This window comes from Nycticebus coucang, chromosome 11 (assembly GCF_027406575.1).
Source record: "Nycticebus coucang isolate mNycCou1 chromosome 11, mNycCou1.pri, whole genome shotgun sequence".
Taxonomy (NCBI): domain Eukaryota; kingdom Metazoa; phylum Chordata; class Mammalia; order Primates; family Lorisidae; genus Nycticebus; species Nycticebus coucang.
In genome coordinates this window covers 79,254,948-79,280,601 of record NC_069790.1, presented here as the reverse complement: position 1 = coordinate 79,280,601, position 25,654 = coordinate 79,254,948, and the positions used below count along the sequence as shown (strand labels likewise).

The following is a 25,654-nucleotide window of genomic DNA, read 5'->3' as shown; positions in this document are numbered from 1 at the left end:
TTTTTTGAGACAGAGTCTCAAGCTGGGTAGAGTGCTGTGATGTCATAGCTCATACCCTGGGTAGAATGCTGTGATGTCATAGCTCACAGCAACCTCCAACTCTTGGTCTCAAGTGATCCTCTTGCCTCAGTTTTTCATCTTGCTCTTGCTCAGGCTGGTCTCGAACTCATGAGCTCAAGCAATCCACCTGCCTCGGCCTTCCAGAGTGCTAGGATTACAGGTGTGAGCCACTGTGCCTGGACTATATATAGGATTCTGTTGTTGCAAATATCACCAAAAAGCAAAACAAGGTGTGATTGAGGGTTTGAAATAAAACCTACTGGATAAGAGGCAGCATGACAGAGTAGAAAGAAGACTGGACTGAGAGCCAGATTCTGGTTTAGAATTTGCCACTTACAGCTAAAGATCACAGCTAAGAGATCTTGGTCATTCACTTGCCTTCTGTGGGTCTAATATGTGCTCTACAGAATGAATGGATTGGATAAAACAGTATTGAAGACCCTACAGTATGATTTTCTTTAGTAAGGAAGGAAAAAATTATAGTATAGCTGATAAACATGAACAGAATTTAGGAGAAATCCATGCAGGTAAGGAGTAAGTTAAGAGTTGTGAAAACTACCTGGAGTCTCAGCTAAGGTTAAAGTTTAGTTAAGTTTCTCTAGTCTCCTGACTTTGCCATACTTTAGTGGGTTTTCTGTAGGATCTCATTTATAGAGGATTTTCATTTATGCCTTGAGTATGTTCATGTTACAACATCTTAAAGGATGTTTATCTGTAATCAATAGAACCCAAACTACATTTTACAATATTGTTACGACACATGTATTTCACCATCCATACTATCAAGTTTCTGGATCTAAAACTAAACTCCCAAAAAGGGGATTATTATAAGGGTAAAATGAACCAATGCACGGATTGAAATACTGTACTTGGTACTTAAAAACCTTAGAAAATCCTTCCCTAAGGACTAATGCTAATATATGGTTCTGATAATTTTCATATTCAGCACTGTATGTGTATACATGCATATATAGATACACACACACACAGAATGTGGAATAAAAAGTAGCAAAATTATCCTTAAAGACTAAAGAAACTATTATTTACACAAGGCCTAAACTAAGACTCACTTATTAATTTTCTTTCTTTTGAGACAGACTCACTCTAGCTGGCTAGAGTGCCATGGCCTCATAGTTCACAGCAATCTCAAACTCCTGGACCCAAGCAATTCTCCTGCCTTGGAGTATTTGGGACAACATACTAATTTTTCTATTTTTAGGAGAGCGGGGTCCTCGCTCTTGCCCAGGGTGGTCTGGAACTCCTGAACTCAAGGGATCCTCCTGCCTTGGCCTCCCAGGGTGCTAAGACTGCAGGCGTGAGCCACCACTGCCCTGGTTTCCTTTCTAAATTGCTGTTCCACTGCCTCAATGGAACAGTTTTGCATCCAGCTGTACTGTGAACTCCATTTATGTTTACTTAGTTCACTGCTCCAACTCAGGGCAGTAAGGCAAAGGTAGACCCAGGTGGCAAGACAGAATGAGAGTTAAAAGTATTTCTTTTGCTTTATTTTATCTGTAATCAACAGAACCCAAAGTACTGGCCCTCCTTATTACAAGGAAGGAAAAGGTGACTTCATTTGTACATATACAGGTTATATAAAGTGATATTTTATTGTTACCATTATATACTAACTAATTTGTTAAGTGAGTTTATTTTGAAGGAGAACTGTTTATACAATCGGCTCTCAAAAGTTATTAATCGTAAGGAGAGTTTTCCTGTTTTACAATTCTAAGTCTAATGGAGCCAACCAAATATTGATTACTGTTAATGATGTGAAGATTTCGTACCTCTGAGGAGGAATAAAAGGTAAACAGAAGATTAAAATGAGTCCAATTTCAGCATAAAGAAAAGTTGCAACTGCCGCCCATTGGAGTGTCATTGTTTTTCTTCACACCTAAACAGAGAAACACTAATTTTACTTTGTTTCCTTTCACTCACAACTGGGTTGAAGGCCCCAGGCGCGCTGTTTTCTCCCAAGGATTTACGGAGTGGACCTTCCGCCGACTGGGGAGTACGGCCCGACCCCGGCCAGGGAGGGGACAAGGGAGGGCCGGGGGGCGGGCAGGCCGCACCGAACCCGACTGGCCGCCCGCGGGGCGCTGCCACCGCCCGCCTCCGCCAACGCCCGCGCGTCGGGGCCTCCCGCCTCCAGAAGGCGCCAAGGGCCGGGCCAGCGCCGCGGGGTTCTCCAGCGGGGCAGCCAAAGGACCCCGCCGCGGCTCAGCGCCCCACGCCGCCTCGGGGACCGCGTCTCCCCGGGGACTCGCCAGCCTTACCCGGCCGCAGGCCCGGCGGCTCCCCGCGCTGCTCCGCGCCGCCGACGCGCGGGACGTCAGACGCCGCGGCCCGGGAGGGGGAGGGGCGGGGAAGAGCGCGCCCTCCCCACCCCACCCCCGACCCCGCGGGCTCCCTCCCCCACCTGAGGCCGAGAGTGCCCGGCCCGCCGAGGTCACGGGCGGCGCAACCACGTTTATTCGCAACAATTGCTTTTTAATTGGCGGTGGAGTTGGGCGATGACTCAGACTTCACCTGATACTTGGGGCTCCCAAGTGCAACTTCTTCTGGAGGGCGTTACCCTTCTCACAAGGGCGGTGCCGCGGGAAGGAGAACCCGCCCCGGGGCGGGAGGGTGAGGCAGAGAGGTACGAGTTCGGGGCCGCCTTCCAAACGCGTTCCTTTCCTGTTAGGCTCTCGTCAGTGTCCAGAGTTAAGCTACATTTGATAATGTGGTGGTTGTGCAGCAGTTCGTGAAGATGTAGGAGAATCTGTAGTGTCACAATATGTATTTGTGAGTTTCCCTGTTCTTGCCCATGAGTTGGGAGGAGGCAGTGCACCTTAGGGCGATGTTTGCGGACTGGGAGACGGGGAGGAAAGGTGCCTATGAGCATACTCTTACAATAACCCCTTCCCTCAAATCTGTGAATAATGACTGATTAGTTTTTTTCTCTTTTTCTTGGCCCAGGCCAAGGCAGGAGGATCTTTTGAGTTCTGGAGTTCAAGACCAGCTGGAGCCCTGAGCAAGAGGCGACCCATCTCTACTAACAATAGGAAAAATTAGCCGGGTGTGGTGGCATGCACCTCACCTCAGTGGGGAGGCTGAGGTAGGAGGATCGCTTTAACCCTGAAGTTTGGGATTGCTGTCTGCCCAGGACCCAGAGGGAGACTGTCTCAAAGAAAAAAGGAAAAAAAAAAAAAAAGAAAGAAAAAGTACTATCCTCTTGAAGACAATTATTTTGGAAACATTAATGTTGAACATAGATATAGAACATAAAAACACGTTTACAAGTTGGCACATTTTCTTAATTTATCACAAATATATTTGATCACAGCATAAAGAAAAAGATACTTAGACACAAATTAGCCATAAGGAAGTTACTTTTAATCAAATGTTTCAGAGCCCCTTGTCTTTCCTCCTGGGTTTCTTCCAAACTCACACCTTACTTCAGTGATGCTGCTGTACTCACACACTAGTAGAATTCACTTCAGATTTAATTTAAAAACATCAAAAGGACTAGATTATGATCATACCTTAGTATTTCTATGTATGATATTTATGTCAAATGAGAAAGCCAGTTATCTTTAAAAATACATTCATTGAGGCTCGTGCCCGTACATATACCAAGACTATTGGGTTCAAATCCAGCCTGGGCCAGCTAAACAACAATGACAACTGCAACAAAAAAATAGCAGGGTGTTGTGGTGGGCGCCAGGTGTGAGCCACTATGCCCAGCCCTAATGTCAGATTAATATGAAGGTACAAACAATTAGGTTACAATGTTTGCGTTTATTAGTAAGGTCCCTGTTGTAGTTATGTCCCTCACCTAGGATATATGCCATATACCCTCACTTTGTGCCCATTAGGTGAAAGCCCACCAATCTCTCTTCCCCTTCCTCTCTGCCTCCTCCTCTCAGCTTGAATTAAATTGCATTTTTCTCTTATATCAGCATGTATTACTTCATCTACTGGCTTCATATTAGTACTGAATACATTAGATAGTTGTGTACATTCAGCTACTTGGGAGGCTGAGGCAAGAGAATACATAAGCCCAAGAGTTTGAGGTTGCTGTGAGCTATAACGCCATGGTACTCTACCAAGGGCGACCTAGTGAGACTCTGTCTCAAAATAAATAAATAAATAAAAAATAATTAATTTAAAAGTGAAAACACAAAATGTGCCCAAGAAAAGAAATACAGCAGCACAGTGTTTTTTATGTTAAACATTTAATTATTCCCAAACTCTTGAATTAAAAAGTTTTAGATAAACATTTCCTTATAAGAGTTTCCATGTTGGGAACATAGAATAATACTTTAATTACAAATGGTTTTATTTCAGTCTGAGATACTTCATTCTTGCAGTGTACATTCACCAATAACAAAATCTATTAGTAACATTCCCAAACCTTGGGATTTTTAAAGTTACAAGAAATTGCTGGGAGGCATAAAAATAACATCACTAAAAACACAGTATGAAACTTGGTTTGAAAATGAAAAACAAAACCTAGTTGCTATTTTCCATGAAATATTTCAAACACATAATCTTCTCTAGTTTAGCTACCAAATTTTTAATATATAAGATGTAGGGGGTTGCATAAAAAGATGTATTACTTTTTAGGCACAGAGTCTCATCAAGCTCTCAATCTTTTAAGGATCCAGGAGGCTTGAAATGTACTAAATTTATATTATTTTAAAGAGCCCCATCAAATCATAGTTTTATAGAAAACATCACATCTAATTAAATTCAGTTATGTTTCTAAAAACAAATACCTTCAAGTGTGTAATTCAATTGGGAAGTGCCGTGTGATTTTCCATTTGAATTTTTAACATAAGCCCTGAGTGCAGTTCCCTTTAGAATTTCTTGTTCATTTTCATTTTCTATGTATGTTCGCATTTGTGCTATCACTTCTCTGTCCTCATATACTTCTTAACTTACAGATACTATATGAGTCATACTTAGTATTAAATAAGCTTTATTTTAAAATGTTAAAAACATGATTCCAATAGGAAAAAAAATTTCCATCCCTTCACCCCCCAATCCATAACAGGATTCAGAGCAGTTTTGTAATGTTTGGACCACCTGGAGTCTTCTTTAAAACTATCTCTGAGGATGGGGTTTAGGACTGATTTTTCAAAATGTTCCCAGAGACTGTTTTTATACTAAAGTTTAAAAGCCACTGATATAAAGTAAAAACCTAGATGTGACCACCTCTGGTTTCATGATAGGTGTAAAATAAAATATATATTAAATGCCATAATGGTCTGTAAGGTAATCTAAGACTGCTGATGTGCTTGACAGAGCATTAAATACTCTTTTTTCCTGCCTGGAAGTTATCTTTTCCATCATATACATTAAATGTTGATGGAAACACATGTAAGGAGTTCCAAGTTCCAGAGCAATGTCAACCCAGTCCCAGATGCACTTCAGTGGGGTTTCCTCATATCCAGCAAACATGGCCGGGTTTGCTAAGAGTCCTCTTGCAACCATCACACCTACAAATTAAAGTATACCATATTTGTCCATACATTAAGAATCTGTGATTATCAGTTCAAGCTAAATGAAACAAATTGTGAAGATTAAAAAATAAAGTATCATTACAAGGTTTCACAATGACCTTATATTAGTCTTTTTAATTCAGTTATAAAACACTTTATTCTGGTATCTTTTGCAAACCAAGAAAGTTTAAATGTACTCATAGAATTCTTTATTTTTTTTTAAAGATTTCTACATTATACCATTAGTCTTTGGTTTTTCTTTAGGGTAAATCCAGATCGTCTTAAACTCGGTTGCTTAGACTACAGTTCATCTGCATCCCATCTAGCAATCGCTATCACAGGGCTTGGCTTAGAATGTCAATAACTTAAGGGGATAATAAAATTGCATAGCAGTTCTGGGGTTCCTCCTTGAATTCATTAACTCTAACTTCTGTTCCAGGTACTTAATATTACTATAGGATATCTGGAAGATTTTTAATTGGTCACTAAATATGACAGTGTCAAAGGAGTAAATGAATTAATTTACTCCAGTTAAAATAATCTATTATTTCTAAGTTAACATTATTTTAATAAATTGCTTAGCTTAAATCAGTACCATGAGAAAATATGGCTCAGTGTGAAAGAAAACTAATGAAAATCAAAATAGCATTACTTTCCCTTTCTCACTTATTATTTCCCTAATTAAAACATAAAAAAAATCCAAGTACTTATTTCTTACCATCTGTCCCAGTATTCTGCCACATACTTTCTGCTTCTTTTAAGCTTCTGATGTCCCCATTAGCAATGACAGGTATAGACATGTTCTCCTTAATTATTCTAATGGCATCATAGTGCACTGGCTGATGTCTTTCTTCAGTAGTTCTTCCATGAACTGTGATCCAGGAAACTCCTGTAGCTTCAGCTTTTCGACAAAGATCTATAGTTCTTGAAAGGTCATCATGGATCCTATAATTTTAAAATTACATTGTGTGTTCATAGCATGTAAATATTAAGGTAAAATTAATTAACTAAAATGAAAATTTGTCTACTAAATTATGTAGTTAGCTGTGCTATAGTGTATAAGTCCATGCCACCATCAGCAAACTTTCCTTCAGGGATTAGTTCCCACCCAAGATCTCAAATTTAGCTTTTTCACTATTTGCAACAATAAGACAACAAACAAATTTATCTTAGGTAGTGCTCCTACCTTTTGGCTTTGGTAAATGAAAGAGCCTTCACAGTACTGTCACAGGTGGATTGGAAGATGCTATCTAATATTTGATGTGGGTGCACCAAGTCCCAAGTGGGAGAACACAATACTTTACCTTGAAATATGTTTTTGACTTGTTACCAAAAAACCGCTTACTGGTTTATTTTCTTTTCCTTGTGAAATTTTAGTGCAAATATTTTTCCTATTTTCTACTCTTGGTACTAGGAATTTTTCCTAGCATTAATTAAATAGCATGTGGATGGACAAAGTTGAAGGTTTGGCAAAACATTTTAATAATAAAGGGAAGTTTTAATTTATGTTAAAAATACAAGGAAGATGAAAGACATTATTAATGCTTACTATGGCCCAAGAGGGTTCCTCTGGGGGTGGCGGGTGGCTAAGACCCTCCCTCACTGCACAAACACCTTTTTCCACTCACCAAAATGGATTCAATTGATAAAAGACCTAAATTTAAGGCATGAAACAATAAAAATCCTCAAGGAAAGCATAAGAAAAATACTTGAAGATATTGGGCCTGGGGAAAGACTTTATGAAGAAGACTTCTGTGGCAATTGCAACAACAGAAGAAAACAAATGGGACTTAATTAGACTGAAAAGCTTCTGTATAGCTAAGGAGACAACAACCAAAGCAAATAGACAACCTATACTATGGGAAAGGATATTTGGCATTAGACAAAAGCTTGATAACTAGATCTACAGAGAACTCAAATGAATCAACACGAAAAAAGCCAACAATTCCTTTTATCAATGGGCAAGAGAGATGAATAGAACCTTCTCTAAAGAAGACAGATGAATGGCTAACAAACATGAAAAAACACTCATGTCCCTAATTATCAAAACCACCCCGAGATATCATCTAACCCCAGTGAGAATGCCCACATCACAAAATCTCAAGACTGTGGATGTTGCGTGGATGTGGAGAGAAGTCCCACCACTTTTACACTCCTGGTGGGACTGTAAACTAATACAACCTTTTTGGAAGGAAGTATGGAGAGCCCTCAAAGGACTCAAACTAGAACTCCCATCTGATCCTGCAATCCCATTACTGGGTATCTACCCAGAAGAAAAAAAATCATTTTATCATAAGGACACTCGTACTACACTGTTAATCGCAGCTCAATTTTTTAAAACAGCCAAAATTGGAAACAGCCTAAATGTCTACCAACCCAGGAATGGATTAACAAGCTGTGGTATATGTATACCATAGAATACTATTCAGGCATTAAAAAGATGGAGACTTTACATCTTTCATATAAACCTGGATGGAAGTGGAACACATTATTCTTAGTAAAGCATTACAAAAATGGGGAAGCAAGAATCCTATGTACTCAATTCTGATATGAGGACAATTAATGACCTAGTATAAGAGGAAGGAGGAGAAAGGGAGATGGGTGGTCACAGTGTGTGACACACCTTTTGGGGGCAGGACACAATTATTATAAGAGGGACTTTATCTAACAAATGCTATCAACGTAATCTGGTTCAAAAAACTAAAAAAAAAAGGAAAAAATCTACTAGGACTTAATTTATGGCCTATTATATCCTGGAAAATGTCCCAGGGGCACTGAGAAGAATATGTTTGCTGTTGTTTGGGAGAGTGGTCTGTCAGACCTAGTTGGTTTATTGTATTATTTAAGTCCTTTATTTTCTCACTTATCTATCCATTATTGAAAGTGAGATGTTGAACTCTCAACAATTATTGTACAACTGTGTTTCTCTGTTCAAGAATATAATTTTTTGCTTCATAAAAAAAAAAAAAAAAAAAAAGAGGGCAGCGCCTATGGCTCAAAGCGGGTAGGGCACTGACCCCATATGCCGGAGGTGGCGGGTTCAAGCCCAGCCCCGGCCAAAAACCAACAACAAAAAAAGAAATACTACTGAATACATGCCCATTTTTGTAATCTCCCATGCTGTTTTGTGACTTCTTGTGATGGAAGGATATTCTCATATTTTTTTTCACTTAGCAAATTGCTATTATTCATCTTTTAAGACCAAGTCCAAATGTCTTTTTCACTCTGGTACTTTCCTTGACTCTCCCTTGACAGCTAGATTTTCTGACTTCTGTTCCCCTTGTTATGTTCTATGTAATACCCTTAGTATAAAGCAATTACCACATTTGTAATTTAATATGTGCAAGTGTGCTTACCTACCAAAATTTATAATTTTGTAAACCAAAGGTTGATTATTGATTTATGTATCCCCAGATTTTAATGTAATGATTGACATATGGAATGTTTAAGGAATGTTTACTAAAGAACAAATGGACGAATAAAAAAAAAAAAATGAAAAATTAGTACTTCAGAAACACCACAGTAAAACACTATTCAGAAAAGAATTCTGAATTGATGCTAAACACTGGGCAGATTATTGTTGCAAAACAGGTCATTTGCATAGTTTCAAATTAAAACCTTACAGATTAATCATTCATACAAAATGAAGGTGTATACCTTTATGATATGGCAATTAGGCATATAATTATATGTATAATTCAGTGATAGAATGTAATATCACTAATAACGAAAGAAATTGATGAGCATTTTTCTGGGGGGCGGCAAATATTTACATTCTTACTATTGCTTTTGTTAGTATTGTTATTTTCATTAGCTTCGAATTGATTCCACCTCCCAAATAACTGGGACTACAGTTGTATGCCAGGATTCACAGCTAATTTTTGTACTTTTAGCAGAGACAGGGTTCTTACCCTTGCTCAGGTTGGTCTCAAACTCCTGAGCTCCAGTGATCTCATGACTCATGATTTAATACTTGATAATAACACAATATGACATATATTACTGTAAAGAGAAAAGAAGAGGAGGAGGAGAAGGAGAGGAGGAGGAGAACCTAATCTGAGAAACTCAAATCAAAGGACATTTTGCAAAACAAATTGCTCAAATTTTAAAAGTATAGTAATGCCATTAACATTAAAAAATAAATTAGGGTAGTAAACTAAAACAAATAAATAAAAAGAATTGTTTGGTTCTTGTTCAAGTCATTGACCATAGACTTTTATATTCTGGAAAACAATCAGCTATAAGATGTACAAATAAAAATAGATTCAACATGTCAAAAAATTTTAAATCAAATCCCAGTATCAGATATGTCAAAATATGAAAAATGTACATTTAAAAAATATAGGAAGTATGGTATATTTCTGTTTGAATGCTATTAATGACTGGGTTGTACTGAATAGGCAAAACCTCTGAAGACTGATTTTTATGTTTAGGTACATTGAGTCTGCAATTCTAGTGGCAGTCACCAGATATCTTTAAACTTACCAATATAATTCACACTATCACTTTTACTTTTCTAACAAAAGAAACTTCTGATATAAATGCCAAGTTAACTTAGAAGAAAATGTTTTGGTTGCTAATCAAAATATATTTCCATGAGAATTTTAAAAAAGAAAAAACAAGAACTCCAAGCCAAGCTGGGTGCTCTAGTAAGCCCTGAATTATCTTGATTTAGTGTAGATATAGCATTTTCCAGGTCTGGTAATGCAAGTCACAGCTAACAAAAATGCCTAAAGATTGTCACTAATTCTGAAAATCCTGACTATGTTAATGTTCTGTTTCAATCTCAATCTACCAAGTGAGAAATTTAAAACCCTTTTCTCAACCCCTTTTAAAGCCCTGTATCCTTCTCTATAAATAATACCATTAAAAAAAATACAAGGGAGGGCTTGGCGCCTGTGGCTCAAGTGGCTAAAGCGCCACCCACATACATCTAAACTGGCGGGTTCGAATCCAGCCAGGGCCTGCCGAACACCAATGATGGCTGCAACCAAAAAATAGCCAGGCGTTGTGGCAGGCACCTGTAGTCCTAGCTACTTGGGAGGTGGAGGCAAGAGAATAGCTTCAGCCCAGGAGTTGGAGGTTGCTGTGAGCTGTGATGCCACAGCACTCTACCCAGGGGGACAGCTTGAGGCTCTGTCTCAAAAAAAAAACAAGGGAGGATGTTGTTCAGGATTAAGTAAAAATTATGGTGTATATATTCATTTACTAAACATCTTGTCTCAACATTTCCATGCATGCATTAAGCTACTAATTTATTGAGCATAGACACTCCCATATCACCAGAAAAGAGGAATATTCTTTTATTTCCTAAGTAATGGACTACATTGTCAATAGATTGAAATATCGTCTTTACCTTATTTTAATAGAAACTGAAAATCTGGGGTTTCCCACTTGATTTCTTACTTGTTTCACCATATCTTGAACAAGCTCTGGCTTGTTTATTAAGCAAGCGCCATAACCTTCTGCCATTGCCCACCTTTATAAAGCAAACATAAGAACAAATGAATTATAAATAGCTGGAAGAGAAGATAAAATTGTAAAAGCACTGAAATGTAACTGCATCTATTTTTTCCTCTGGTGATCTAGAATGCAAGCAGATTTAAAAAATTTGTAGATCCAACATTTCTAAGTAGATCAATATGAGATTAGTAAAACATGTTCCCAGATCAAAAAGTACTCAGGGGAAATGGTTTTCACTGGCAAGTGAGAATATTAAATTAAAATTCATTCAACCAAAACAGATTTAAGTATTTGTAATTAATTGCAATTACTTTAGATTTTTTAAATTCCATACTTGATGTTTATTGTGTATAACAAGGGGTTTTAGTAGTCTCAAGAGTAGAAAGATATTTTTGGCTTACAGCATTCCAACACCACAAAACAGCTTATTTAACTTGCTTAATGAGTATACAAATATGTCTAATCTGATTTGGATTATGCTGCACTTAAAACCTTGATTTTATTCTTTGGACACATTTTGAATTATTGACAGATAACCTAGTATATACAGTTCCAGTATGGTAGGGGTATTATTGTCCAATTAAGTATATCCTATCAAGATCCAGTTACTTAAATCCAACCAAATAACTGGTATAGAAAGAAAAGGTCATTATAAAAAGGTGTTTTTGTAAGGGATCTTAATTAGAAGAAAATGTGTAACTCTCCTAAATTATAGTATCAGTTTTTAGAGCAAGTGTATCTGAGATGGCAGTAAAAATACATTTTAGGGACTGCCATAAACATTACATTCTCATGTAACTACTTATGGATGAGGTTCAAGGCAGGTTCACCCAAAAATTCTAGTGGTGAGGGGAGACCAAACACTTCTCAAATGTCTATATATTATTTTAGCTATCAGAAAAGACCTTTGAAATTATATTCCTAACTTATACTTCCTGATATTTTTCCTTCCTTCTTGTTCGAGCCCAGGAGCTTTAATACTATATTCTTTACTTTTTAATTTTTGGAAAACTAGAAAGATATTTTACCATGTTCACATAGTTTTTTTCCTAATCTTTTTGAAAATCTTCCAACTTCTTTGAGCTTTACCTCTGAGGACAACCACAGTTAATGTCTATTCCATTTGCATAAGGACAGACTATACGAGCAGCATCAGATAAAAGACTTGCATCATTAGCAGCAAACTGGACAATCAGTGGGCAATCACCTATAAAATGAATAGCTCAACATTAAAATCCATAGGAAAAAAATCCATAAATACACAATACCAAACTGTCATGTTTGTAGAGGATAAAATAACTATTTTTAGCCTAAGAAGCATCTGTTCAAATAGGATGAATTATTTGACATTAAAGAAATTTTAATATTTTAAAGTAAAAGCTTAGACGGTACAAAATTTAATAAAATGAAAAGTATTCTAACATTCTTGGCAAACAGACCCCCTTCCCAAAGGTGAGAATTAGTTTATAATACCCCAGAATAATTTTACTTACATCTGTAAAATTTAAAACAATGTGAGTGGTCTATATATATATATATATTTCATTATGTCTGCTGCTCCTTTTTTTCCGGATGTAGCTGAAAGATGTACTCAGACCTACTTTCTTCTTTTCAGTGGGATATTGCACAGTACCGAGGACCACACAGTGTGTCTCCAGACCATTTATTTGTGGCTCTTGCAATAACAATGAGGATACAATGATGATACTCTTGCATACATGCTTTTGTAAGTATATTCATAGGGTAAATTCTTGGGAGTGGAAATGCTGGATGGTTATTTAACATGTAACATTGTGACAGATGTTACAAAATTATCTTCTAAGACTTTACAATATAGATACATATCAATACAGAGGAAAATTCTTGTTTCTTCACAACTTTTCCTGTGGTATATATCCAACATTTGTATATTTTTATTTGTGAGCTCTCTTCATATTCTTTGCATTTTCCTATGTGCAATTTTTCTATTATTTTCTTTTTTTATTTGCAATATTTTTATAAAACAAAGAAATTAGCCCTGTTATCATTATGTGTTACAAGTTTTCCTACCTGGTTTTTCAAGTATATATGTGCTTTTACATACATAAATGTTTAAATTTAAATATTGCCAAATACATTGGAAGCTTCTTAGGTTTTAAAGTACATCTTTCTTATTTCTGGGTTAGTGGCATAAACATAGGGTAGGTGTATTTTAACATTTCCAAAGTTCTTTTGAGGACTATCTATGTGAGATTCACTAGGTATTTATCAAAATGCGGGCTCTAGGCATCTCAGTATTTTTATGGCAATCCACTGAATTTACAGGAGTCTAGTGGTATAAGAGAATTTGGTGTTTTCTTTATGGAGATCTAGAGTGCTTTCCCTTCTGTAACTTAAGAGTTACAGCATTTCAATTTAACAGACATTTATTGGCCTAATATATTTTCATCACTGTGCTAAATCAAGCTATTTCTATAGCTCCAGCCCTCAAGGAGCCCAGAATCTAGTTGGAGAAATAGGCCTATAAAGAGGAAATTGTTAACAGAGTAGGATTTATTGTTACATAAGAGCCTATGCTTAAGAGAGAAAACATAGGTAGAGGGTGATCAAAAAAGGTTCCTTGGCCACAAACTTTGTGAGCTGGATGGAAAAACATAACTGCAGTTTGCCAAAGAAAAAGGGATCTGGAGATAGGCATAACTGGGAAGGATATTCTAGGTAAGGAAGTGTGAGACAACAGGGCATGTTCAGGCACTTAAAATAATTTAGTATTTTTGAAGAATAAAGTTAGTGGGCTGTGAGAAGCTGATGACAGATTAAGACTGCAGGAGATACACTTGGAGTCTAAATCATAAAAGACTTTTTATATTATCTGAGGTGCTAGAATTATAGTCTTTCAGGCAGTGGTTCTCAACCTTTAACAAGCTCAAAATTACCTGGAGGGCTTTTTAAGACACAGACTGCTGGACTATACACCCAGAATTTCTGATGTAGTAGGGCTGGGATAGAGCCTGAGAATTTCCATTTTTAACAAATTTCCAGATCAACCTGATATTTTGCTGGTCTGGGGATTACACTCTGAGAACCATTATTTTAGGCAATAAGAGGTCTAAGAAGGATTTTAAGCAGGGAAGGCATATGATCAAATTTACCTTTTAGATAGGTCACTTTGGACTATATGGAGGATAGTTTGGAGTGGGACAAGACTAGAGACAAGACTAGGGACCCCAGTGAGAGGATGGGCTTCTTTTTTTTTATTATTATTAAATCATAGCTGTGTACATTAATGCGATCATGGGAAGCCATACACTGCTTTTATAGACGGTTTGACACATTTTCATCACACTGGTTAACATAGCCTTTCTGGCATTTTCTTAGTTATTGTGTTAAGACATTTACATTCTACATTTACTAAGTTTCACATGTACCCTTGTAAGATGCACCCCAGGTGTAATCCCACCAATCACCCTCCCTCCGCCCACCTCCCCTCACCCTCCCCCTTCCCCCTATTCTTAGGTTGTAACTGGGTTATAGCTTTCATGTGAAAGCCATAAATTAGTTTCATAGTAGGGCTGAGTACATTGGATACTTTTTCTTCCATTCTTGAGATACTTTACTAAGAAGAATATGTTCCAGCTCCTGAGGATGGGCTTCTTAAGAAAGGTGGACCTTATATTTATGTATCATAGATAGTTTAAAAGGCATTCAGTAAAAACATATTTTTAAAAGTTAGAAGATTTAATATAAGATCTATAGATAAGATAGTTGAGTTTGTAAAAAAAATTTTAAAAATTAAAAAAATATTTTACAAAGTCAGCAAACTGGGTTTCACATACCTTGGTTTGTGGTAAATTCACTGTCTCTGGCTTTTATAGATCTGACAAAATCAGCGGCGACTATCATTGGTGTGTAACACAGGTCACAACTGTATTTTCTTACTAGTGTTCTAAAAGCCAACCTGTGAGTATATAAAACCTTAATTATGCATTTAGAAAACACCATAATCGTATGTAATTTCAAATTTAATTTAATTGATTATTAAATATTTATTTGGGAAAGTTCTGCCTATGGTAAGATGAAGTAGATTTACTTTTTCCTATTCTTTCTGCTACATATAATTAAAAACCCTATACATAAAAACCCTAGAGGAAAGTGTGGGGTTTTTTTGCGACAGAGTCTTACTCTGTTGCCTTGGGTAGAGTGCCGTGGTGTCATAATTCATAGCAACCTGAGACTCCTAGGTTTTTTGAATAATCCTCTTGCCTCAGCCTCCCGAGTAGCTAGCTGGACTATAGGTACCTGCCACAACACCTAGCTGTTTCTATTTTTCAGTAGAGACAGGACCTTGCTCTTGCTCTGGCTGGTTTCGAACTCCTGAGCTCCATCCACCTGCCTCGGACTCCCAGAGTACTAAGGAGTGAGCCACCACTACTGGCCAGAAAAACTCTTAATGACATCAGCCTTGGGAAACAATTCATGAAGAAGACCTCATTGGCAACTACAACAACAACAAAGTTAAATAATGGGATGTGATCAAGTTAAAAAGCTTCTGCACAGTGAAGGACATAATCTATAAGCAGATAGATAACCTTCAGAATGTGAGAAGATGTTTGCATGTTATGAATCAGACAAAGGGCTAATGACCCAAATATATGAAGAACTCAACTGAAGCAACAAAAAAAGAGCAAACAACCCCATTTATCATTGGGAGTGACACAAACAAACCTTTCCCAAGAAGACAGATGAATGGCTCACAAACACATGAACAAATGCTCATCATCTCTAATCACCAGAGAAATGAAAATCAAAACTACTTTGAGATATTACCTGACACCAGTGAGAACAACCCACATCATGAGGTCCCAAAGTTGCAGATGTTGGCGTGGGTGTGGAGAGAGAGAGTGCACTTATGCACTGTTGGGATTGCAAACTAGTATGGCCTTTTTGGAAAGAAGTATGGGGAATCCTCAAAGAACTAAAAGTAAATCTCCCATTTGGTCCTGCCATCCCATTACTATGTATCTACTCAGAAGAAAAAAAGTCGTTTTACTTTAAGGACATTTGTATTTGAATGTTTATAGCAGCTCAATTCACAACTGCAAAGATATGGAAACAATCCAAGTGCCCATCAACCGATCAATGGATTAATAAACTGTGGTATATGTATATCATGGAATATTGTTCAGCCATAAAAAAAATGGAGACTTTACATCTTTTGTATATACTTGGATGGATTTAGAGAAGATTCTCCTACGTACCTTAAGAACAGAGATGCAAGCATCACATGTACTTAGTACTAATCTGAAAACAGTAGATCAACAAGTACAGGCCCACATGAGAGAAAAAAAATAATTAAATTCAAGAAGGAGAGAAGGGAGGAGGGGGCTTGGTAAGTTCCCACCTATTCTGTACGATGTTGGGGTATATGGTATACCTCCTGAGTGCAGGACTCAACTATAACTCAGACTTTGGACTTTACCTTACAAACACAAATAATGTCACCTAATCATATGTACCCTCATACCTGAATTAAAAAAACAAACAAACAAGTAAACCCTGGACATTACATATAGATCAAACATAAGAAAAATTTGAAAGGCAGAGAAGAGAGATCAGTCAGGCTAATGACCTCTGGACCTAACGAATGACAGAGTGGTGAGTTCCTTGGGTTTTCTTTCTGTCTCAAATATCCTAGACTTAAATCTGTCATGGGATTAGCGTTAATAAAAAATCCTACACTTAAAGTTGAAGAAGCTAAGCTGGCCACCTGGAAATGCCAATAGATACAGATAAAACGAACCAAACAAAAATATGCTCTAACCAAAGGGTGAATAAAAAGGCAGCCTAGCAAGACAGAAAACTTTTAAATAACAGTTCTATTCTGGCCAAACAATATAGAAAAAGCTATGGTCTTACTTCTACCAAGTCCAGTGAGAGTCCTAGACTTCTACCCTCCCGAGTCTGTAACAAGGTGCTCCAACATTCCATTCTGGTGGTGTCCAAGAAAACCAGGGAGGGGTGTAGTACTTGCCATCCTTGCTGGCCACTGAGTGCCCACCCCTGCCCCCTAGTATTATCAGTGGAGACTACATGGGGAGCCTGGACTTCCACCCTGACCCAGCAGTACTGAAGTACCCCTCTCCCTCTTTGCTGGCATTGGTTTCAGAGGAGGGCTAGTGGAGAGTCACAACTTTCATTATTACCCAGCTTTACAAGGCTACTTCCAGGATGGGGAGCTAGAACTCTCAATCCTGCCAAGCAGCAATGAGGAGCTCCCTGTGCCTTACACATTGAAGATGGCAAAACGGTGAACCTGGACTTCTACCTGACAGTAGAAAGGTAGAAGGTGGCACCACCTCCTCTACCTTTCCCTGATGGAACTGTGTCAGAAAAAGCCTGTTGAAACATAAGGGTTAATAGTCAAAATCAACTGATATAATTTATTGTATTATGTACAAATAGGCTAATGGAAAAAAATCTCAGATCATATCAATGCAGAAAAAGCATGACCAAATACACTCATTTAGGGTGGTACTTGTGGCTCAGTGAGTAGGGCACCAGCTCCATATACCGAGGGTGGCGGGTTCAAACCCGGCCCCGGCCAAACTGCAACAAAAAATAGCTGGGTGTTGTGGCGGGTGCATGTAGTCCCAGCTACTGGGAGGCTGAGGCAAGAGAATCGCTTAAGCCCAAGAGCTGGAGGTTGCTGTGAGCTGTGATGCCACAGCAGTCTGGGGAGGGCGACTGAGTGAAACTCTGTCTCAAAAAAACAAACAAACAAATACACTCATTTATAACAAAATTCTACAGAACACTTTCTCCACCAAAAAGAATAAGGCAAGGATGTCTGCTCTCACCACTCTTATTTGACATGGCACATAGACTTCTAGCCAGTGATATAGTACACGAAAAACGAAAGGCGTATGATCACATAAAACCATCCCTATCTATAGGTGACATGTCTGTCCACATAGATAACCCTAAGGAATTTTAAAAAAACAGTCCTAGAACCAATAAGTGAGTTCAGCAAGTTTTCAGGATATAAGATCAATATACAAATATAAATTATATTTTTATGTACTAGAAATGAATACATAGACACCAAAATTAAAAATAACAATTCTACTTGCAGTTATCAAAAAAAATCTTAAGTGTCTTACAAAACATGTGCATTAAAAAAAAAAACACGTACCTAACTTGCATGCCACAAACTATACACAACAATAGAAATCAAAGAAAATCTATATTAATGGAGAGACATACTCTGTTCATGGATTGGGAGACTCAACATAGCAAGGAAGTCAATTTTCCATAAATTGATACACAGGTTTCACACAATTCTTATAGAAATTATAGCAAGTTTTTTTATAGATATAGATGAGATCACTCTAAAATTTACTCAGAGAGCAAGGGAAATAGAATAGCTGAAAACAAATTTGAAAAAGAAAATTAAAGTGGAAGAATCAGTCTATCTGATTTTAAGACAATTTTTTTTTGGGGACAGAGTCTCACACTGTCACCCTGGGTAAAGTGCCATAGCATCATCATAGTTCACAGCAACTTCAACTCTTGGGCTCAAGCAGTTCCCTTGCCTCAGCCTTCCCAGTAACTGGAACTACAGGTGCCCACCACAACGCCCAGCTAGGTCTTTTTCTATTTTTGGTTAAGATGGGGTCTGGCTCTTGCTTAGGCTAGTCTGAAACTGCTGAATTCAAGCAATCACGTGGCTTAGTCTCCCAGAGTACTAGGATTACAGGCCACCTGAGCCACCACACCTGGCCTGATTTTAAGACAACTTATATAGCTACCGTAATTAAGACTATGTGGTATAAGTGGAGGGAGAGACAGGCAAATCAATGGAACAAAATAGTAAACCTAGATTGTTTGAAAAAGAAGCCAAGGAATTCAATAGAATAGAGATACCCTTACCAACAAATAGAGCTAGAGTTATCAGACATACAGATGGGAGGAAAAAAAAACCTCGACCTAAGTCTCACACCTATTCAAAAATTATTTCAAAATTGATCATGGATTTATGCTCTATGCAAAACATAAAACTATAGCTAAGTTTGGTGGTTCACACCTTTAATCCTAGAACTTTGGGGGGCTGAGGTGGGAAGACTGCTTAAGCAATTGTTTAAGACCAGCCCAGGCAACATAGCAAGATTCTCATCTCTTTTAAAAAGAAAAACAAAACTATACTAATATTTTTAGAAAGAAAAATTAGAAGCAAATATTCAGCATCTAGACCTACACAAAAGTCTCTTAATTCTTGATACCAAGCGCACAATGTACAAAAAGAAAAAACTGATAAATTGGCCTTTATCAAAATGAAAAACTTCGTACAAAAGAAGATGAAAAGATGAGCTACATATTGGGAAAAAATATTTGCAAACTACCTATCTGACAAAGGAGTAGCATCTAGAATATATAAAGAACTCTCAATATTTAATAGTAAAGAAGAGAACAAACAACCTGATTCAAAAATGGGCAAAATAAGGCCGGGTGAGGTGGCTCATGCATGTAATCTTAGCACTCTGGGAGGCTGAGGTGGGAGGACTGCTTGAGTTCATGAATTCCAGACTACCCTGAGCAAGAGCGAGACCCCCATTTCTAAAAAAATAGCAAAAAACAGCTGTTTTTTTCTACTACTGTGGTGGGCACCTGCAGTCCCAGCTACTAGGGAGGTTGAGGCAAGAGAATCACTTGAGCCCAAGAGTTTGAGGTTGCTGTGAGCTGCGACGCCAAAGCACTCTACTGAAGGTGACAAAGTGAGACTGTTTCAAAAAAAAAAAAGAGGAAAGTGCTTAAATAAATATTTCTACAAAGACGATCTACAAACAGCAAATAAGCACACAAAAAGATGCTTAAGATTGCTAATCGTAAGGGAAATGTAAACCAAAATCACAATTAGAGACCACTTCATGGCTCGGTGCCCATCGCTCAGTGGTTAGGGTGCTGGCCACATGTACCAAGGCAGGCAACTTCGAACCTGGCCTGGACCTGCTAAACGACGACAACTGCAAAACAACAACAAAAATAGCCGGGTGTTGTGGCCGGTGCCTATAGTCCCAGCTAGTTGGGAGGCTGAGGCAAGAGAATCACTGAAGTCCAAGAGTTGGAGGTTGCTGTGAGCTATGACACCACAGAACTCCACCCAGGGTGACATAGTGAGACTCTGTCTCATAAATAAATAGATATAGAGACCACTTCATACCCATTAGGAAGGACATGACAAAAAAAAGCTTCCAGGAAAAAAAAAAAGCTTCCAGAAAATAACAAGTCTTTACCAGGATGTGGAGAAATTAAACTACTTGCACAATGCTGGTGGAAAGGTAAAATGGTGTAGCTGCTATGTAAAACAGTATGATAATTCCTAAAAAAATTAAACACAGAATTATCATATGATTCAGCAATTCCACTTTTGGGTATGTAGCCACAAAGAATTGAAAGCAGGATCTCAAAGAGATATTTCTACACTCCTGTTCATAGCAGCATTATTTGCAATAGGTAAAAGGTGGAAGCAACCCAAAGTGTCCATCAATGAATAAACAAAATGTACAATACATATATTATAAAATGGAGTATTATTCAGCTTTAAAAAGGAAGGCAGAAGCCAGGTGCAGGGGCTCACGCTTATAATTCTAGCACTCTGGGAGGTGGAGGTGGGTGGATTGCTTGAGCTCAGGTGCTTCCAGACCAGCCTCTGCAAGAGGGAGATCCCATCTCTACTAAAAATAGGAAAAAACAAAACAAAACAAAACTAGCCAGGCATTGTGGTGGGTGCCTGTAGTCCCAGCTATTCAGGAGGCTGAGGCAAGAGGTTGCTTGAGCCCAAGAGTCTGAGGTTGCTGTGAAGTAGGCTGATGCCACAGCACTCTACTCTGGGCAACAGTGTGAGACTCTGTCTCAGAAAAAAACAAAAAAAGGAAGGACAGCCTGGTATATGCTACAAAGACTTGAGGACCTATGGTATGTAAAATAAAGCTACTTTCAAAAAGAGAAATACCACATGACCCCATTCATATGAGGTAACTAGAGTACTCAAATTCATAGAGATACAGAAAGTACAATAATGGTTACCAGGGGATAAGGAGACCGTGAAATGTGGAGTTAGTTTTTTTTTTTTTTTTTGAGACAGAGCCTAAAGCTGTCGCCCTGGATAGAGTACCACCGTAGCATCACAGCTCACAGCAACCTCCAACTCCTGGGCTCTAGCGATTCTCCTGCCTCCACCTCCCAAGTAGCTGGGACTATAGGCGCCTGCCACAATGCCCGGCCATTTTTTGGTTGCAGCCGTCATTGTTGTTTGGCATACCGGGGCTGGCTTTGAACCCGCCAGCTCAGGTGTATGTGGCTGGCGCCTTACCTGTTTGAGCCATAGACGCCAAGCGGGGAGTTAGTTTTTAAAGGGTATAGTTTCAGTTTTCTAAGATAAAAAGAATTGAACAGATCAGATAAACAATGTTAATGTACTTAACACTACTGAATCACAAACTTAAAAATGATTAAGAGGGAATTTTTATGTTATGTATATTTTATAACAATTAAAAAATTTAAAAACTCAATAGCAAAAAAAAAAATCCCATTAGAATATGGGCAAAAGACATGAAGAAACAATTCAAAAATATATAGATTGCAAATAAGCAAGTGAAAAGATGTTCAATATCACTAGCTATAAAGGAAATGCAAATTAAAACCAAAATGGTATCATCACATACCTATCAGAACAGTCAAAACAAAAAAGTGACATTAAAAGTGAGCAAGAATGAGGAGAAACTGTTGGTGACAAAGTGGTACTGCCAGTCTGGAAAAATTTAACAAGTTTTAATAAAAACTAAACACAAAACAACCAAAGGACCCATCAATTGCTCCTAAGCATTTGTCCCAAGGCTTACATGAAAATCTGTACACAAATGTTTATATCTTGTTAATATCCACTATATCTTTATAGGTGGGTAGTACAAGCTCTATCATTTTTTTTTTTGTTTGTTTTGTTTTTGTGGTTTTTGGCCGGGGCTAGGTTTGAACCCGCCACCTCTGGCATATGGGACCGGCGCCCTACTCCTTGAGCCACAGGCGCCGCCCAAGCTCTATCATTTTTATAGCTATAAAAAGTGAAGATTGAAGAGGCTAGTTGTTTACTTAGGGTCACACATGTACAATGCAAATGGTAGAACCACGCCTAAATTTTAGATTATAATTCCAAAGCTAGAAGTTTGAAGATCCCATGTAGGGGGTGGTCTTCTAACACTTTTAAAAAGTCAGGACAGAAAAAGGAAATTTCATCTTAGTTCATTAACTATTTAATAGCACTTACTTTGAATATCGAACCATTGGAGCACAGACTTTTACCAGCTGCCCAGAATGAAACATTTCTATTGGATCTTTTTTCTTTCTTGACATATCGTGGTTTGTATGCAGTCACTCTTCATGAATACAGACTTATTTCAAATCTGAAAAAAGACAGTTTGCATAGAGAAAAGCATACTTAAGACTAGAGATGAATCAAAAGGTAAACAAATCTTAGTTATTTAAAAATAACTTAAATGTGGTATTATCCAGAAATATTTCAGCTAATCTATTATAACTGTATAATCACTTTTATACCCCACGATACAAGTGACGAAATTATGTACTTCATGAATATTTTATATTTCTGATACTTAAAATCCTATCATTACATATTATTTTTCAAATTTCAAATTTTGGCCTTAGTGACTTAGAAACAGATATAAGCCAACTTTAGAAAGGTGTAATTGCTCAAAATTAAGAGTGTTTAACCTTTAGGCAACCAGGCCAATGTACCAAGGACCTTGCAAGAAATCCTTGAAGTGCCAAGATTTAAGTTAACAGGCTGAGGAAAAGGGAATTGCAAAGGAGATTGAGAGAGATGAACTTTGGTGTTAGGAGGAATAAACCTTAAAAACCAAGCGAGTAAAGATTACTATAAAAGAGGGAAGGGATAAGTATCTTACATACCACAGAAAAGGTAACTATGTCATTAGTAACTTTAGTAGGATTGACTTCATCCTTATTCATTCATGTCATTGGAGTAAATGGCACAATGGGGGCCTCCCTCAATATGTGTTTTCTGAAAGAATAAATCAGTAACTCTCAGCCTTGGTTATACATTACAATGACTTGGGGAGCTTTTAAGAATCAGGATGTCAGGCGGCGCCTGTGGCTCAGTGAGTAGGGCGCCGGCCCCATATGCTGAGGGTGGCGGGCTCAAACCCTGCCCCGGCCAAAAAGCAACAAAAAAATAGCCGGGCGTTGTGGCGGGCGCCTGTAGTCCCAGCTACTCGGGAGGCTGAGGCAAGAGAATCGCTTAAGCCCAAAAGTTAGAGGTTGCTGTGAGCCGTGTGACGCCACGGCACTCTACCTGAGGGCGGTACAGTGAGACTCTGTCTCTACAAAAAAAAAAAAAAAAGAATCAGGATGTCCAAGCTATACTCCAAACCAACTAAATCTGAATCTCTGGTCTTAGGATGCAGGAATAAGTGTTTTTTAAAGTTCTTCAGGTGACGTCAAAGTGCAGCCAAGTTTGGAATTACTGGAAATAAGTAAATCCATACATTCCATAGCACCTGGAACAATTGTTTAAATGGGCTCCTACCTTATCTATTAGCTCTTTAGGTTACAGACTGAGTCTTGCGTTTGTCAACTCATGCCAGTATATATAATAGGGGCTCAAAATTTTCATTGCATGAATCAATATTATAAATACTTCCAAAATCTTCCGTTGGAGGTTAGCCAAGGGAGGAAAAACTACGCCCCAGGATTTGTTCACTTTAGTTGTTAAGAGTATTATGACCGATTAAGTCTTTAACGCATGTACAATAGCATTTAGCACAGGGTAAGTACTATTATAGCACCTTCTTGAAATACTGTTGGCAGAAGGCAGAGAACCACGTAGCTCTGGAATTGTAAATTGGTTTCCTGGGTACACACCTACTTTACAAAGTGAAAAAATATTACAGCTTCTTTTTGCGAAGAAACCATTAAGACCTTTTACACGTGGGGTTGACCCTGCTAACTTGTCAGTTTTTATCTTAAAAGAAATCGAGGTCAATAATATAGATGTATTAGCAGAGAATATATAAATGGAAACTAACTTGATTTTACAATGTCAATACTGTTAGTTGAGATTGAGACACTCTATCCATGTGTAGCTACGAACAAGTTAGGCGTCACTTACAGCACAAAATTTAAACTGAAGAGGAGGAGGCAGAAAAAGCAAAAGGTCGAGGTCTCAAGGAAAGGAGGGCAGAGACAAGGAATCCTACTTGTCTTTTCGCTGTTCAGTCTTCTTCTTCATTAACTCTCCCTAATTCCCCGCAAAGTTGAGCCCCACCAACTTTTTCTTCTCAAGCTTTTCCCGCGGGATTTTATCCCAGGATTGCGAATCGAGGCGTAGGACAGATACGTAGAGCTATGCTACAACTTAGTCCGGCTCGCTGGCAGTGCAAAGGACTCGCCTCGCCTCTGTAGCCTTGCGGCACGAGGCCCCTTGTTCTCAGGTCTAATACTTGCTTTAGAGGGACGCGCTGCGGCCGCGTCCTGGAGCCCGCCTAGTCCTCGGCCAGGAGAACGGCTCGGAGCTGCAGCAACACGGCGGGGAGCGCTTCCCGGCTCCGTAGCACCCGCCGGTCTCAGCCAGCGGCCGAGTAGCTCCTCAGGCCCGCGCGGAGCCGCGGGCTGGCGGGGCGGACGGCGCCGGCATTCTGCGTCACCGCCTGGGCGAGGTGGCCCGGTCGCTGACGCCATCAACCCGGCACCTGCCAACATGGAAGGTGGCGACGGCAGCGTCGCTGTGGCTGGCCTTGGGACACGGGGCTCTGGGGCAGCTGCAGCGACAGTCCGGGAGCTTCTGCAGGACGGTAAGGAGCCTGGCCGGGTCGTGGGGATGGGAGGCGTCCCTGCTCCGCACCTGGGCTGGGGCGGTGGACTCAACCCGTCGCTTTGCAGAAAGTTTTTCAGTCTCGACATGACCACTCCCCTCTGCCCGGCCCCCTGGCGTCCGGGTACTGGCCTAGCCAACGTGTTTCTCCAGGGATTTGCTCCCTCTTCCCTCCAGTGTTTTGGGGACACTTGATTTCTGGTTGCTCGCTATTTCAACTCGACCCCGCCACGCGCCCAGGGCTTCCCTGAAGTTGCGGGACCTCGCACCAGATGGCCCGCGTTGGCAGCCATCAGCTGCTGCCGCAGTTCTTGACCAAGGGGTGAAGGGTTCGAACCCTTTAGAATGTCTTGGAACAGATGACGCTTAATAAAATAAGGGCTCGTTTTTAAGTAGCATTGGAAATACCTACTCCTTTAACACATTTTGGGCTATATATAGGTGTTCCCTCTTGTAGCCTTGTTTGCTTTTTTACGGGACAACTATCCACAATCAAAGAGGAGATAGAGCATTCCTTCAGGTAGGGGATTAACCGTTTGTTTCGAATGTAGCCGTCAGATTTATTGCTAGTCAGTTTTGGAGAGAAGTTGCCCAAAATAAGCACAGTTAAATACAAGTACTCTTGGAAAGCACATTGAGTTGTATTAAACCATGTCCCAAATCTCTTACTCCTCAAAGTTCAAACTTCTGACCATAAAAATAAGGCCCCTTATGTTCTTAACTTTCCCCCAATGATATCCTATTATACCTTGTATTAAAA

The 25,654-nt window shown here is 38.9% G+C and overlaps 3 protein-coding genes across 3 annotated transcripts in view; 1 reads left to right on the top strand and 2 right to left on the bottom strand.

The window, feature by feature from the left end:
* Positions 1 to 2,472, bottom strand: part of BCAP29 (B cell receptor associated protein 29) — a 47,493-nt gene extending 45,021 nt beyond the window's left edge. The window contains exons 1-2 of the mRNA XM_053554022.1: positions 2,337 to 2,472; positions 1,848 to 1,954 (exon numbers count right to left, since the gene is read on the bottom strand). Coding sequence (XP_053409997.1) covers positions 1,848 to 1,939 — 92 coding nt within the window. The 5' untranslated portion in view covers positions 1,940 to 1,954; positions 2,337 to 2,472. The remainder of the gene's footprint in view (positions 1 to 1,847; positions 1,955 to 2,336) is intronic.
* Positions 2,473 to 4,264: 1,792 nt separating this feature from the next.
* Positions 4,265 to 24,584, bottom strand: DUS4L (dihydrouridine synthase 4 like). Its single transcript, XM_053554021.1, is given in 8 exon segments — positions 4,265 to 5,546; positions 6,268 to 6,494; positions 10,906 to 11,028; positions 12,102 to 12,219; positions 14,828 to 14,949; positions 22,312 to 22,387; positions 22,390 to 22,447; positions 24,528 to 24,584. Coding segments are annotated over 7 exon segments (951 nt in total). The 5' UTR covers positions 22,427 to 22,447; positions 24,528 to 24,584; the 3' UTR covers positions 4,265 to 5,298.
* The window catches only part of COG5 (component of oligomeric golgi complex 5), a 332,964-nt gene continuing 331,736 nt past the window's right edge, over positions 24,427 to 25,654 (top strand). Inside the window, exon 1 of the mRNA XM_053554011.1 lies at positions 24,427 to 24,874. Within this exon, the coding sequence (XP_053409986.1) occupies positions 24,781 to 24,874 (94 nt within the window). The 5' untranslated portion in view covers positions 24,427 to 24,780. The remainder of the gene's footprint in view (positions 24,875 to 25,654) is intronic.